This window comes from Somniosus microcephalus, chromosome 7 (genome assembly GCF_052327205.1).
Source record: "Somniosus microcephalus isolate GS21.2 chromosome 7, FLI_Smic_1.0, whole genome shotgun sequence".
NCBI lineage: Eukaryota > Metazoa > Chordata > Chondrichthyes > Squaliformes > Somniosidae > Somniosus > Somniosus microcephalus.
Genome location: NC_140993.1, coordinates 64,516,431 through 64,533,332, shown reverse-complemented (window position 1 = coordinate 64,533,332; position 16,902 = coordinate 64,516,431). Strand labels below are relative to the sequence as shown.

General features: G+C 44.5%; 1 protein-coding gene across 3 annotated transcripts in view; it reads left to right on the top strand.

Annotated features, from left to right (window-relative positions):
- scap (SREBF chaperone) overlaps positions 1–15,734 on the top strand; it is a 297,372-nt gene extending 281,638 nt beyond the window's left edge. For all 3 annotated transcript variants that reach the window (XM_085992515.1, XM_085992516.1, XM_085992517.1), the window contains 5 exons: positions 374–456; positions 2,004–2,170; positions 6,237–6,317; positions 9,840–10,046; positions 11,084–15,734. In XM_085992515.1, the coding sequence (XP_085848641.1) occupies positions 374–456; positions 2,004–2,170; positions 6,237–6,317; positions 9,840–10,046; positions 11,084–11,329 (784 nt within the window). In that variant the 3' untranslated portion in view covers positions 11,330–15,734. The remainder of the gene's footprint in view (positions 1–373; positions 457–2,003; positions 2,171–6,236; positions 6,318–9,839; positions 10,047–11,083) is intronic.
- The last annotated feature ends 1,168 nt before the right edge of the window (positions 15,735–16,902 follow it).

Below are 16,902 nucleotides of genomic sequence, written 5' to 3'. Positions count from 1 at the left end.
TTCAACCTTGGCCTGATGCCTTCCACAGACAGTGTTAGCCATACTATGACTTGAGTTTAGCCTGGTCTAACACAACTATTAATTTGTATAATAACTAGCTGTGGTTCATTTTTTAACTTAAAAGTACTTACAGATTACTTTGGAGTATTTACAGACTTTAATGCTTACCAATGCTGTTAAATCAGTTATATCACATGACAGAATGGGGGCAGTGGGGTGGAGATAAGTGGTATAATGTATCATGCAATCGGATGGGCCAGTATGCAAACATATACTTGCTGCTACCACACCAGAACATGGTGATTACTTTGTGTGTATACATGCATAAGATGTTTGTTTGTGCTCAAAAAAGTACCTCCGCTTTCTCTTACAGAATTGTTGCTGCAAGATTGAATGGCTCCTTAGATTTCTATTGTTTAGACACCAATAAAACCTTTAACCAGCTGCAGTACCGAGGTAGGTCAAAGATATTTATTTGAAATGGATATTTCTCCCGTTTCTGACCCTCTGCTGAAGCTGGTATGGCATTGTACCTTGTCCAAGATAACATTTTCCAGTGTAAGCTGTGGGTTGGGAGCACCCCACCTAATCCTGAGACTAAAGCACACAAGTAGGAGATTACTGGGTGATGATTAGGAGCAAATTAATAAATTGTGCCAATTATCCCATTCTTTACTAATTGCTGCCAACATCTCATTGACTTGTAACGCACTTTCAAAATTGCAATCCTTAAATTCATAGGCCTAGAAATTCAGTAACGCCCCGCCAGCTCGCTTGCGCCCAAAAGTTAGCGCTGGGCGCGGAGCCAGTTGCGACCGTCAGAAATTCAGTTTTTGCGCCCCAAGTCGGAACCGGGCGCTATTCCAGGGTGTGCCCGCCCCCGCTTGGGGCGCTGAAACTGAATTTCAGCGCTGTAGGTGCCGCTGCGCCACCCGCTGCGGAGCGGCAGGCTGCGGTACTGCAGGCCTCCTCCTTCTCTTAAGGGGGAGGTGCCTGCAACGGGGAGATCGCCGCTTGATAGTGCCGGCAAATGAGCCCGGCACCACGGAGAAGTGCCGGGCTCGCGGAAAGCAGCCGGCAATGCCGGGGGGGGGGGGGGTGGAGGAGGCCGGGGAAGGAGGTGCGGGCAGGCGGCCGCCGAAAAAGCGGCCGGCCACACCTCCGCCTTAACTAGCGCCACTAAGGCTGCAGGACGGCCACGGTTGCAGAACGTTGTTTGTGGCCGCTGCGGAAGAGGCGGCCGCAACTAAATATGGGGGTCGGGCCGGTATCGGGGCGGAACCGGGGCACTGCGCACACCGATGATGTCATCGGTGCCGGCGCAGCGCTACCGGCTACCGCCGCCATTACCGCTGCGCTGAATATCAGCGCAAACTCCTCTATTGGCGCAGAAGCCCTCTTTGGGCGGTAACTGGGCGCAAAGCTGGCGGGGCCTTACTGAATTTCTAGCCGAAAGTTCTCTCAGCATTTTAAAAAAAATCTTTGTTGTAGATAGCTATCAACACAAAATCTGTATATTAAACATGTAATAAACCCGATCAGCAATTAAATGAACCCATTTTTAAAATAAATTATGTAAAATTGCAAAAGAGCCAGTGAACACTGATTTCCCAGAAATTTCCTCCAGTCCTATATCCCAACTGGCACCCTTTTTTTTTACAACCCTGTTCTTCCGTTGTCCAATTCCATCAATGGTGGCAGAGCCTTCAATCATTACACTGCTGTGCTTTGCAAATCCCTTTCTAGATCTCTATGCCTTGACACATCTCTCTACACTCTTAAAAGCCTCATCAAACCTGCCTTTCTAATGTGCTTTCAGCTACTTCCTCTAATCTTACTGCCAAATTGCTGCTTGATTTATAAATTCTTCACCCAACTAGCTTGTAATGAAATTTGAGACATTTTGTTATGTTAAAATTGCTATGTACTGTACATGCAAGTTGTTAAATCATTTCTTGTTCCATACTTGGAACACTAACTCTATAGTCTGATTTTTTGTTCAGGAACACCCAGCAGGTCCAGCTTCCCATCATCGCCAGTTTTCAACAGTGATGATATCATAGTTTGTCAGTTGACCCACATGGTTCCTTGTGCACACCAAAAGCCCATCACAGTACTGAAAGCAGCTGCTGGCCGTGTGGTGACAGGGAGTCAGGACCACACACTCCGAGTGAGTATAATTCAATTACATTTAAAATGATGATAATGTTAGCTTGGTGACACTCTCACATCTGGGTGCATAATTTGGGCTGAGACTCCTCTGCAGCGCTGAGGAGGTGCTGCATTGTGGGATGTCCCATGGTTTGGATGACACTCCTGTCTACCTGTTCAGGTCGACATTAAAAGCCATCATGGGGAGACAGTAGAGTTGGAAATCCGGGAGGATGAGATCAAATAAGCCAAAGGGACACCTTCATCCAAACATTTCTTGTGATCTATATTTCTTAAATTATATTACAGGAAACTCTTTTTTTATCCGGGACCGGCGTGGTGCCGGTTTATCAAAAAGTCCGGATTACAGAGAGGTATAGTAAAAGGTACGAGAGCCCCGTACACGGCCACAGATCCAGTCGTCCCTGTTGCATGGCAACAGGTGCAGGAAACCCGGCCACAGACCAAGCGTCCCTGTTGCACAGCAACAGGTGCAGGAACCCCGATTACACGGCCACAGATCCAGGAACGGCCACTAATATGAAGTAAAACTTACCTGAACCTACTCCTGAATTTTGCCAGTTAACAGAGATTTCTGGTTATTTAGGTGCCAGTAAATCGAGAGTTTCCTGTACCAATAAGATCACAAGAAATGTATCCCATCAACATCTAAATGGAGAAAGAAAAGGTTAATGTTTTAGGTGCCAGTTTTAATGAAGAGGCCCATCAATACTATCAACCTATGTTTCTCTTTCATATACTGATTGACCAGCTGTGCATTTCCAAAATGTTCTGCTTTTCCTAAAAGGAAGTGCAATTCTCCACTTCTGTTGATAAATACTGGACACCTAGAACCTAAAGATGGCAGGTTGTCCAGTGAACGTCCTTTCTCTATGCTGAAGTCCATTGTGTACCTGATAAGGAAATGCTGAGAATTGGGAGTTACCTGGACGCTGGTTATGAGAGCTTGCACTCGCCTATCCAGGATTTGGTGCCTACCTTGATTGGGGTGCAGATGCTGCTAAAGCTCTGTACCTCCAACTGGCAGTACCATCATTTGACTAGGAATGGTCAGTGTCCATATTGTAGTTAGGAAGATGATGCTTGTACATTTTATGGTGAGTTGTCTTCCAAATTATAAGAGGCCCATGGTACCTGCTGTTTGCCTAGGGAGGGCTGAAGGTAAGTGTGGACGCTATAGAATCGAGGTAGCTTCAACCTGACACACCTAGCAATTGAAGTTCAGACCCAAGTAAACACTCTGTGCCAGATTTGGTAATCTGATACCTGAGCCAGGCAAGACTGGGGCGCAGTTTATTTCATTGATGGGACTTGGAGAGGTAACCTTGTCACTTAAGGCTGGGATTTCCCTGCCCCCCTAACTCTAGAAAAGCCAGCAAGCCAGTGCCCAAATAGGGCCAAATAGCATTGGGAAGCTTACCAGTGTGCAGCTCTAACTGGTTGCACTTCAACAGTATCCCTGTGCATGCTTAGAGGTCCCTAAGACTTGGCACTGCCAACCCGGCCTAAACTCTTTTCAACATATATAAATGGAGTTTGTCCCTATAGGTCAAGTATGCACGCCATAAATTGGAAATCTACCTACATCTCACAGTTTGCAGCACACTGCTGCACAAGGGACGTCACTGAGGCTCTCTATACACAGAGAAGCTGTTTGTCTCTGGCAAGAGTAAATGAGACTAAACAGGTGGAGTGAGCACAAGGGTTTGCACGTATTGCAGGCTTCCCCATGGCGCAGTGTGCCATTGACTGCACGCACATTGCCATGTGTGCGCCTCGTGTACTCAGCCATTTTCATGAACGAAAAGGGATTTCACTTCCTCTGTGTGCAGCTGGTGAGCGACCACAGGCAGCAGATCATGCAGGTGAATGCCCGTTATTCTGGCAGTAGTCACGATTCCTTCATTCTGCAGCAGTCCTCTGCCACCTGTATTTGACCCACCACAGCAAGTGAAAGGCTGGCTACTGGGTGACATGGGTTATCTACTCATGACATGGCTTATGACTCCGGTCCAGAACCCACGCAAATGTGCACAGCAGGCCTACAATGAGAGTCGTGCTGCAACAAGGAACATTATAGAGCACACCATCAATGTCCTCCAGCAACGCTTCTGCTGCCTGGACCACTCTGGACGAGCCCTGCAAAAACTCAGCAGAACGGGTATCAAAATTTGTAGTAGAATGCTGCATAACCTCGCCGTTACGAGGGAACAGCCCTTGCCACCACCTATCAGATGAGAAGCTGAGGAGCAGAAGCACAAGGAAGAAGAGGAGGAGGAAGTGCAACAGGAAATGGAGGTACAGGAAGAGGAAGGGAGGCTACAACATAGAATGCCCCTTTCTACCTGGTCGCTATGTGATCAAATAATTCATGAGCGATGCCAGTAACCTCAGCCACATCTCCCCATTCACCAACGGTCCCACACTCCTTACCTTTCCTCTATCACTGGCCATCACCTTATCCTCTTTCCGACATCGCACAAATAAAATCCACCAAAAAAGACACAATCCAGTCCAATTTTAATAAATTCAATCATTACATAATGCATATAAAAATAAACGAATTGCCCTTGTGCATTCCCTTAGTGCCTGTTTTCCGTGTGCCTTTGTATATCGTAGTGCTCCTATGAGGTGCTTCCCCAATGGCTGCAGCATGGGTGGTGGAAGGCTGGTGACCTTCAATTAAGGATACTCCAGATGGCCTTGGAGGGTGATCTCGAGCAGCTCTGGGCCTAGAGGGCCCGGCTTCAGACAGGAAGCTGTTTGTGCTGCATTGCAAGTTGTGACATCTGCCATCAGACACTGCATCGTGGTGGGTTCCACAGATGTGCTGATGGAAGTGACCACCCATTCCATTTTGGAAAGGATGGGCTCCAAGCTCTGCGCAAAGCCCTGTGCCAAGTTGGTGCTGGGCTCCTCCATGCTCATTGTGTGCAGACTTTCTGGCAGGCTTTCCAGTGCACCAAACGTTATGTGCACCTATCGGCTTTCTTCTGTAGCCTGACCCATTGAAGTCCTTATCTGACTCCTCTGCAGCAGAACCAGTGTGCGACCTCGCCCTCCAGCGAGCTGGCAGCTGTGCTATCCTCTTCACGTCTTGCACCAAGACTTCCAGTGCATTGTCAGAAAAGCTTGGTGCTCAATCTCTCGCATGTTCAGCCATTCCTCAAAGTATCTCAGCCCAGATTCACTTTTCAAAAAACTCCCACCACTTTTTGCAGCCACAATGCACCTCCCCTTTAAGAGGTACAGGCTGTCTTTAAGTAGCACTATCCACTCGCGGTATCGAGGTCCCTACTGATGCATGCAGCCAATGAACAGTGCAGGTAGCGCTGGCTGCTTGCAACAATCATTTAAAACAGCAGGCAGCACAAATTTACCATGCTTCCTGCATCACAATGAACGGGCGCGGGTTAATCGTGTACTGTGATCCCTGTACCCGTTTTCAGGGGTTAGCCAATTTAGCCCCCATCGTGTTTTTATCCAGTGCTGTACTTGCTACGTCTTGAGTTGCTACAGGGTGTAAACAATCTCATAAATAGAAAATTAACTTGGGAATTGTATTATATTTCTTCTCACCTGAGCATGGGCATGCTTGAATCTTTAAATGAATAGGACAAATTCTAATGTTCTATTTTATATCGGTGAGATCAGACGTCAGGGATATTGCGCCCTTTTACAACTTGGATAAACTGGGGTGTTTGTCTCAAACATTAATTCTTGACTCCAGCCAAATGAAGGAAATGAGTGCACTTGGCCAATACAGTCTACTGATAATTAAAAGTTATCAAGGGATATGGAGCAAATGGAGTTGGTGTACAAATCAGCCATGTTCTAATTGAATGGCAGAACGTGCTCGAGGGGCTGAATAGCCTACTCCTTATGTGCTAGAAAATGTGAATTATCCAATAATTTTAATTAGACAATGTAAATAACACCACAAAGTGAGAATTTAGTGCTAAAATATAAAATAAGATAAATTGAATTAAGCAACTTTGAATTTGGAAGAATGGATTGTACTTTGTTGCAGTGCGCTGCTTACTGAGCTTCATTTCCTTTTGCAGATATATCGGCTTGAGGACTCCTGTTGTCTTTATACTTTGCAGGGTCACTCAGGAGGAATCACAGCAGTTTATATAGACCAGGTACTGTCAAATGTAACCAAAATACAGTACTTTGCTAAGGACAGCAGTAACATTAGTGATCCAGATAGAGTCTGGTATTAATTCAGTACGCACTGTGTAAAATTGAACACTGATATGATATGATTGGGAGCCCTATACAGTTTGTACAGACACATTTCTACAATTAACTTTTCAGGTCAATGACCCTTCGTCAGAACTCTGAAACGACCTGAAACGTTAGCTCTGTTTTTCTCTCTCCAAGGATGCTGCCTGGCCTGCTGAGTGTTGCCAGCATTTTCTGTTGTTTCAGATTTCTTGTCTCGGAGTCAGAAGGTCATGGGTTCAACACTACAGAGAACGCATGATCTAAGCTAACACTTCAGTGTAGTATTGAAGGAATTCTGCAATGTCCAAGGTGCCATCTTTCATAAGAGACGTTATACTGAGGCACCGTCTGCCGTTCTCATATTGATGTAAAAGATCCCATAGCACTAATCAAAGAAGCGTTCTCCTCATATCTTGGCCTACATTACTCCCTCAACTTGCTTTGTGCAAACTGGCTGCTGTGTTTGCCTACAAAACAATAGTGACTACACTTCAAAAGCAACTAATGCGAGGGTATACCTATCGGGAAAGGATGAAAAGAGAAGGCTGAGGGGTGACCTAATAGAGGCCTTTAAAATTATGAAAGGTTTTGATAGTGTAGATAGAGAGAGAGTATTTCCACTTGTGGGGAAGAGCAAAACTAGAGGCCATCAATATAAGATAGTCACCAAGAAATCAAATAGGGAATTCAGAAAGAACTTCTTTACTCAGAGCGTGGTGAGAATGTGGAACTTGCTACCACAGTGAGTGGTTGAAGCGACTAGTATAGATGCATTTTAAGGGGATGCTAGATAAGCATATGAGGGAGAAGAGAATAGAGGGTTATGCTGATAGATTTAGATGAGGAAAGACGAGAGGAGGCTCGAGTGGAGCATAAACGCTGGCATGGACTGGTTGGGCTGAATGGCCTGTTTCTGTGCTGTATATCCTATGTAATTGATTGTAAAATACTGTGGAACCTCCTGAGGAAGTAATAAATGCTATATAAAATCAAGTTCTTCCTTTCTATGTGTACATACATTTACGCAGGTAACAGTATGCATCTCTTGAGAATTGCAATATGTCCTTCTCAAGGGTAACTAGGGATGGGCAATAAATGTTGGCCTTACCAGTGCCGCGCCACATCCCATGAACAAATATATAAAAAAATGTATTGAGATATAGACAAGGTAGGTATGATTGAATTGCCATTTAAAAACAATTCTTGTGCTCTTCCTAGACTATGCTCCTGAGTCCCCAGGTCTCTACCAGGACACTCATGAGCTGGAAACCAGGAGATGAATAGCCCAGTGATGAGTCTCCCTCTTACCAGTCAAAACTCTCACCTAGCACTAGTATGGTCGAACTTTGCTCAGTGCCTGAAATTATTGGCGAGTTGCAGGGGCGGGGAGGGGAAAACAAGGATTCCAATTTATGTAGTAGCTTATTATTTGCCAGAAACATCTCGTGCCCTTTGCATGTAGTGAATTTCTCAGTGCAGTGACTGTTGTTATTATGTGGGTGAACACAGCAGCCATTTCACACAAAATAAGATCCCTTAGACAACAATGAGATGAATGGCTAATTAATCTTTTTCTGATGACATTGCTTGTGGAAGAGATGTTATCCAGGACAGCTACCTAATCTAATAGCAAAATACTGTGGATGCTGAATATATGAAATAACAGCAGAAAATGATGGAAACACTCAGCCGGTCAAGCAGTATCAAGGAGAGAGAAACGGAGTCAACGTTTCGAGTCGGGGTCCCTTTCTCAGAACTGGAAAAGGTTAGAGAAGAGAGATTTTTAAGCAGGGGCAGGGAGGAGGGGAGGAAAGAACAAAGGGAAGGTCTGTGATAGGATGGAAGGCAGGAGAGATTGATTGACAAAAGGAATAATGGTGCAAGGCAAAAGGAGAGGTAATGGGACAAGTTAAGAAACAAAAGATGACTCTAGATGAGGTATGAATGATGATGGCAGCATCATTAACAGCTACCATGTGAGCAAACGAGAAAACATTTTTTAAATATAAAGAAATACAGGGGCCGAGTTTATAGTCTGAAATTGTTGAACTCGATGTTGAGTCTAGAAGGCTGTAAAGTGCCTAATAGAAAGCTGAGAAACTGTTCCTCGAGCTTACGTTGAGCTTCGTTGGAATAGTGTAAGAGGCAGAGGACGGAAAGATCAGAATGGGAGTGGAGGGGAGAATTAAAGTGACAGGCGACCGTAAGCTTGGGGTCACGCTTGCGGACTGAGCGGAGGTGTTCCGCAAAGCGGTCACCCAATCTGCGTTTGGTCTCCCCAATGTAGAGGAGACCGTATCGTGAGCAGCGAATACAGTATACTAGATTGCAAGAAGTACACGTAAATCGCTGTTTCACCTGGAAGGAGTGTTTGGGACCCTAGACGGTGGGAAGGGAGGAGGTAAAAGGGCAGGTGTTGCATCTCCTGCGCTTGCATGGGAAGGTGCAAGGGGAAGGGGTGTCGGGGGTGATAGAGGAGTAGACCAGGGTGTCGCGGAGGGAGCAGTCCCTTTGGAATGCTGAAAGGAAGGGGGAGGGGGAAATGTGTTTGGTGGTGGCATCACGCTGGAGGTGGCGGAAATGGTGCAGGATGTGGAGGCTGGTGGGGTGAAAGGTGAGGACAAGGGGAACCCTGTCGTGGTTCTGGGAGGGAGGGGAAGGGGTGAGAGCAGAAGTGCGGGAAACGGAACGGACACGGTCGAGGGCCATATCAACCACGGTAGAGGGGAATCCTCGGTTGAGGAAAAAGGAAGCTACCAAATCTAGTGGCTTGAGCTTTTTAAGATCCACCAGAACAGCCAGAAGGACAGCACATCCAATAATGTAGCACTCATTCAGTACTACACAGAAGTCTTAGCGGATCTGCTTTGTAAATTATGTGAGAAAATGAGTCATCATCAGCCTGCTCTTGCTCTTGTCCAAGCAACCAGACAGGGATGGCATCAACAACTGCAAGGGAGCTCAATACTACATGACCCGATGGACCAGCAAGGGAACAAAATAGGGATGATGGTAATCTACCCTCGTAAGATGGTTGCCAACATTCGCAAGATATGGAGGTTTCCTTTATGAACATGATTCACATAATAAATTTTAATGTAGTTTTCTACGTGTTTAAAATTCTTGTGAATTTCAAACATTTAATAAAAACTATTGACTATTGGTGAATTTGTACCATCTTATGAGAGTAGGTCATCATATCTCTCCCTCCTTTGGTTTCCTTTCGTTACTTGTGCCACCTCAGTCATGTATTCTATGAGTGAATTATGAGCATTGGCAAGGCTATAGTACTTTCCTTTGACTTCCAAAGGACTGATTTAAGAATAGAGGAAGTTCAGTATGAGGTAATCGGGGTCTCGGTGCTGTCTGTAGGATTGCCAGTCAGCTTTATCAACTTAATCAGTTGCAATACTTGAAATGTCTTCTTTCTCCCTTAGACAATGGCGCTGGCTAGTGGAGGGCAAGATGGAGCTATATGCCTCTGGGATGTATTAACTGGAAGCCGCATGAGTCACATGCATGGTCATCGTGGTGACATTGTTTCTCTAATCTGTACCTCAAGCTGTGTGATCAGTGGTGGACTGGATGACGTGATCTGCATATGGGATCGCAGCACTGGTATCAAACTTTACTCCATTCAACAGGTAGGTGCAGGAGCTTTTGTTTCCTTTTGTGGCTTTTTTTGTGTTGATTGGACAACCATTAACCAAAACTAGATTTCTTTAGCTCATGAGAAATCTAAATTTAAGGGATAAGGCCCATTCAGCAGGATAAGATACAGAAGTGTAGTGGTCTGGCCCTAGATTACCAACCCAAAGGTTGAGAGTTGAAATCCCACCACAGCAAGTTGTGAACTGGATTCAATAAATTTGTCCCAAAAAAAATGACCATGTAAGTTGCCAGATTGTCATTAAAAACCCAACTAATTCACTAGGAAGCTTGACACCTCTGCCTGGTCTGACCTACACATGGCTCTAGTCGCTCCCACATGATTAACTTTTAATGACAGGGCAGCTAGAGATGGGCAATCAATGTGGCATTCTCAGTATTGTCTGAATCCTGACAAAAGCATAGATGAGGGTTTCAGCAGCAGATGAGCTGAGGCAGGGACGGAGATGGGCGTGTTATGGAGGTGGAAGTAGGTGGTCTTGGTGAAGAGGATATGGGGTCAGAAGCTCAGGACTGCAAAGTAACGAACAGTCTATTTCAGCCTCAGACAGTGACCTGGGAGAGGAATGGAGTCGGTGGCGAGGGAACAGAGTTTGTGGCGGGTACTTAAGACAATGACAGCATAATACATTTTTTATTTTCCTGGCAGATCTCATGTGGTGTTGCTCACGGTGAGTCAGATGATACACTAAAATATGACCTCTAAAGTGTGACGTGTTAAATGTGATGGGAACTAAATGACAATTACAGGAAATGCAGATAGAAGAGACTTTCATCTCATCACTCTGGACTAGCTTTGAACCTAGATCCCAGGATAAAAGCCATTGTCTAATCCACTGCAGTATGCAGTCCCAAAGGAAGAAATGTTTTAAGATAAAATAAGCCCTCCAGAAAGGGGGCTTCAATAGAACACTATGGAAAAAATTATCTTGAGTCATTAAAAATCTGTCTCTAGTGGATTTTCCATGTCCTTTTTCCCATTAAGTCTTTACCTCTTAATATTTTCTTGCAGGACATGGGTTGCGGAGCCAGTCTGGGGGTGATATCCGACAACCTTCTAGTGACTGGGGGTCAAGGCTGCGTCAGCCTCTGGGACATTGGCTACGGGGACTTACTTCAGACCGTCTACCTGGGCAAAAATAATGAGTTGCAGCTTGTCCGGCAATTGCTGGTCCTGGACAATGCCGCCATCGTATGTGACTTTGGCAGCGAGCTTAGCCTCGTTTACTTCCCGTCTGTGCTGGAGAAATTGGACTGAGAGAGAGAGAGGGAGAGTCTTATGCTAACAAGTCCCAGCCTCAAAAAAGAAGCATGGATGCAAAATTGCAATCATGGTCCTGAGTTTTTGTGTGACTCGGGATGTGATACACTGGACGGTTAGAAGCTCGAGGGAAAAATCTGCTCGAGATGTTAGGGATCTATTACTATGTTGGCGAGCGGAAACAAAGCAAAATTATAATTTTATAATTTATATAACAAAGCTTCGGAACTGTGCACTGCATGGTGCAGATACAATAAATCTGCGCTAAAGCACTACGTTGACTTATCAAGCAGGTCAAAGGTTAGTAATCAGGCCTGGTTTTATCCGGTTTTGCAACGTTGCTTCATGTGAAATAGAGCTAAACTGTGATGCAAAGAAGATAGTGCAGAGGTATTTTTTTAAATTAACAGAATTAATTTTGTTTGTAATTAGTTGATTTTTTTTTTTAAGTTCATTAAAAAAGTAAGTTTAAAAATGGATAGGGCTGTGCAAGAGATGTTAAAATGTAGTGTAGTCTTGCAGACCGTGAGCAATTTTTATAGGTAAAAAGGAAAGTACTGAGAATGCTGGAAATCTGAATTAAAAAGAGAAAATTCTGGAAATACATAGGTCTGTCAGCGTCTGTAAGGAAAAAAAACAATGTTTTTAAAAATCCCATTAAACTGGCTGTCATTCTAACTGTTGACTAAATGCGTTTTTCTCAAAAGAGAAAATGGGATGTGTTGGCAGTGCGGCACAAGAGACCTTATTCAGAACCCAAGACTTCTGAGACTGAGGCACCACTTGTTAAGAGGTAATCTACCAACTTCATAGAATGGTCTACATCCGAATCATTAACCTGTTTACACGTGCTGATGACCTGTGTGTATTTCAGACACTCTGTGCTACCTTATTAAGTACAGTGGAATCTTGTTATAGTTAGCAGTGCTGCTCAGCACTTGCCAGCATTTTTAAACTGCTGATTAAGTAGCTGCTCTGCCTCTCATCACCCCATGTTGCTCTGCCTTTCCTCGCCCCTGCATTTCTCAGCTTCCCCTCGCCCCTGCATATCTCCGCTTCCCCTCGCCCCTGCATTTCTCAGCTTCCCCTCGCCCCTGCATTTCTCAGCTTCCCCTCGCCCCTGCATTTCTCAGCTTCCTCTCGCCCCTGCATTTCTCAGCTTCCCCTCACCCCTGCATTTCTCAGCTTCCCCTCACCCCTGCATTTCTCAGCTTCCGCTCGCCCCTGTGCTGCTCAGCTTCCCCTCGCCCCTGTGCTGCTCAGCTTCCCCTCGCCCCTGTGCTGCTCAGCTTCCCCTCGCCCCTGTGCTGCTCAGCTTCCCCTCACCCCTGCATTGCTCAGCTTGCATTGCTCAGCTTCCCCTCGCCCCTGCCTTGCTCAGCTTCCCCTCGCCCCTGCGCTGCTCAGCTTCCCCTCGCCCCTGCGCTGCTCAGCTTCCCCTCTCTGTATCTTAACTCCATCTACCCGCCTTGGTTATGTAACCCTTAATACCCTTGCCTAACAAAAAAGTGCTCACCCCGTCTCTCCTCAGCCCCTGTTTAAATGTTAGTGCTATAAAACAAACTTTACAATGTTTATTTTGTTCCATTTGTCGCTTTTGACCCTAAACCAGCATTCTGAATGAAGCACCACTCAGCTATTTAAACTGCTGACCAGAGTGGTTCAGGAGTGAAGTCTTCAGGACAGAAACTGTAAGGCTCCACTGCCTGATAGATGCAAGCACAGCTCAAAAAAAAGTCCCACGTCTATGGCCACGCTCATATCTAACGTGCTGGCATTGAATCTCACAATTTCTACCACTTTGTGTTGTCCTCGGCATGTTTCACAACTAAGGCCAAGTAGCAGTCCCATTAGTAATATTATTACCTATTTGTATGTTAAATATTAAAACTGAGGCAATTGCTTTTCAACAATAGGAACTGTCTCTAAAATGCTCACTGCAACCGATCTGCACTGATTTATGCGCTCTAGTTACTGACTCATCGGCCAGTGCAAATAGTTCTTCACTATTTACTTTATCAAAGCCCTTCATAATTTAAACCTCCATCAGTTCTCCTCTTAACCTTCTGTATTATATAAACAATTGCAATAATTTTAGCCGTTGCAAAAATATCAGATGGGGTGTCATTTTGGAAAGCCAACTGTGATCTTATTACAAACAGTGATCACTATAAAAGGATTCCACTCTACCTGAATTGCCAGTTATTTAATGATGGAAATTCCTCTTGGTCAGCAAGGTTCAATAAAGAGATTATCGATGTGCATTTTATTTTTGCTGCCATTTATAAAGTTGATGGATATATGCTATAGATGAATCTCACTTTAATGAAACACCGACCGGTATTGTCGCAAAACACAACCTATTAGATCACCGTGTTTGAAAAAACAACATTCTGATTATGCAGCTGAAGATGGTCAGACCCAGTTGAGAATACTATTTAACGCGGGCAGGTATGGGCAGAACTGATTGTCCCCAATCAGCCTCCCTCCTGCTTCCCAGTCACCAATTTCTCAGAAGCTGCAAAAGGTCCACAAAGCTGAGGGTGGGTAGCTCAGACTGTGATTAAACAATAATAAGGGACGAATCCTGTACTGTCCTTCGTTTTCCCCAGCTAATTATAGAAGCAGTCCATCGTTACTCAGCTTTGTTGCACTTTTAATTTCTTGGGGCAAATGTTTTTTTTAAATGGTTAATTTTCAAATGTGTAAAGAAAAATTACTAAGTTAGTAGAAGAGGAAGAATTGCAGTTTGTGGTTAAATTCTGTACTGATGAGAACTCAATCAGCACTCTTTAGTCACTTAAAAAAAATCTATTTATTGCGCATGTATTTTTGAAGGATGTACTGTAATACCCTGTACAGGGTGTTGTAAGGTCGAGTTGATGTCACTTATTTATGAGGATTAACTGTAAAAGGTGATGTTCAGTACTGGAAATTTGGCTCCATATCACACTACTGATGGGATGTTGGTCAATGTCTCTTTTTTTGGGGGGGGTGAGGGTACGCGTGTCCCTTTTCTCTCTGGTTTGCCTGGGTTGCTGCAGCCAATTGTGGCCAGGAGGCTGGAGGAGACCTGCTCCTAGCTGGCCACTGGGGCTCTTACTGTGCAATTTTCTTATCTCTCTGACTCTCTTCCTGTTTTTTCTCGTTGTGTGTCTCCTTATTCTCCATCTCTTCTCTCTGTATACTGCTGTTTCTTAATATTACCAGACTGATACCTGGGATGGCAGGAATGATGTATGAAGAGAGATTGGGTCGATTAGGCTTATATTCGCTAGAGTTTAGAAGAATGAGAAGGGATCTCATTGAAACTTATAAAATTCTAACAGGACTAGACAGACTAGATGCAGGAAGGCTGTTCCCGATGGTGGGGAGTCCAGAACCAGGGGTCACAGTCTAAGGATAAGGGGTACACCATTTAGGACTGAGATGAGGAGGAATTTCTTCATCCAGAGAGTGGTGAACCTGTGGAATTCTATACCACAGAAGGCAGTTGAGGCCAATTCATTAAATATATTCAAGAAGGAGTTAGATATATTTCTTAAGGCTAAAGGGATCAAGGGGTATGGGGAGAAAGCAGGGACTGGGTACTGAATTTGGATGATCAGCCATGATCGCATTGAATGGCGGAGCAGGCTCGGGCCGAATGGCCTACTCCTGCTCCTATCTTCTATGTTTCTATATTTCATTCTGTATTTCTCTTTCTCCTTTTGGAGTTGCTTTTATTCTTGCAATCTCTCCCCCATTTCCTCTCCTGTGTGTGCCTTTCCCTTATTTATTTCGCCCTTTTCTGTCTCTGTTCCCTCTGTGCCTCTTTCTCTCCCATTTCTCATCCCTCTCTCTATATATCTCCCTGTTTCTCTCTCTCTCCATCTTTCCCCCTCTTTCTACCTTTGTCCCTCTAGCCTCTGCTTTGCACCTCACCACAGCAATGCCAGTGAGGCCAGGAATTGCTGAGTTGGGAAGTTAAATCTGTGACCCCAAAACACTGCTGCGTTAAACATATACTCTTTCTAAATACAGACTCTTTTTATTCAAAACCGAGAGATTGTTTAATATTTAAAAACAAAGAATTGTGTGTAGAGATTTTTTTAAGTAAATATGTATTTGTTTAAGTTCTGGCTGGATACTGTACACACTGCCGGTATTTGAAAACTTATATCTGAGAAGTCTCTAAACAAGCCCTGGTCTCCCTTTGATCACTGAAAAGGGTTTTTTTCAGGTTTTCATCTGGATAGCTCTTTTGAACATAGATAAAATATCTGCATACTTTTTTGTAATATTTTTAAAGTGTTAGAGAGTATTAGAAAAACAAAATTAGAGAAATGTACAGAACCAAAGAACATTTCTTAATCTATCATCATTTTTTGGAATAAGTTTTTAATAAAAAAAAATGCAAATATTGTTTTATTTTGTTTTTATACTAAAATATGCTAAATGGTTCACTTTTTTATTTTGCCTTTTGTTTCGTGCTCTCCTCCAGTTTTCTCCCTTCCCAAAGGCACTGACTGTTACTGGGGCATAATTTCGCTGCCCTCCTCTACCTCACTTAGGTGTCTGGTTTTGTTTTGTGGAGGATGTTGTACAAGCCCTTTCCTGTTCTCACCTGATACCCACTTTCCATTGGGGGTGGGCAGTGACCAGGAGCAGGAAGAAAGATATTTTTGCACTGGGGCCAAGTATAGTGCCCTAACCACTGCCAGCTTCAGATCAGCTAATTCACCGAAGACCAAGAATGCAATCTGGACCTTTCTGATCTGTAAGGTTTACTGTCCCCTCAGGCAGTGCGCTGTACATCTGTTGCTCAAGGCCTTCCAACGTTGGACTAAATGACATGTGGGATGATACTGGGCCAGATCTTGCTGGAAAAATAACAGCAAGTTAATGACGCACGCCATAATATGCAGATCGGCCAGCAAGGTCAGGGGATTAAGAGATAAGGCGTGAGTTGCAAATCTCCAGAAGCTGCTTGTCGGTTTACAGCAAGGTTCAGCCCATGTCACTGTTATGTTGAGTGGCTGGTTTATGCATTAATTTTACCTACAATTTCCATTAATATTAAAAGTTACAGTTTTTATTCAGAAACACAATGTCGGAGCCCTAAAATGTTGAGGCATGAGGGGGAGAGGGAGTGAGAAGAATCTCACGGCGTAAGTCATTAGTTAGACTTTGTCCTGCACCCTTCAGATCAGACATTTTTTTCGCCATAACTTGCTGGAAGTGCAAGCTGACAACGGCGTGACAAGGGCAACGGGGCATCTGGGACCTTAGTGAAGAGTGCGATCTTCTTAACCGATGAGAGTGGTCCGCAATATGATAAGTTAATCTCCGCCACACTGCCTAACATCAGGTGCAGGCCACAAAAGGGAATGTTAGAAGAAAAGACTCCCTGTACTGTTCTCGTCCAGCCAGTTTTGGACAGGCACGAATAGACCTAAGTTAAGAGCATAAGGTCTGGAGGGTGAATCGTAGAATCTTACAGCAGAGAAGGAGGCCATTCGACCCATTGTGCCTGGCCAGCTCTTTGAAAGAGCCATCCAATTAGTCCCACTCCCTCTCTCTTAGATTGA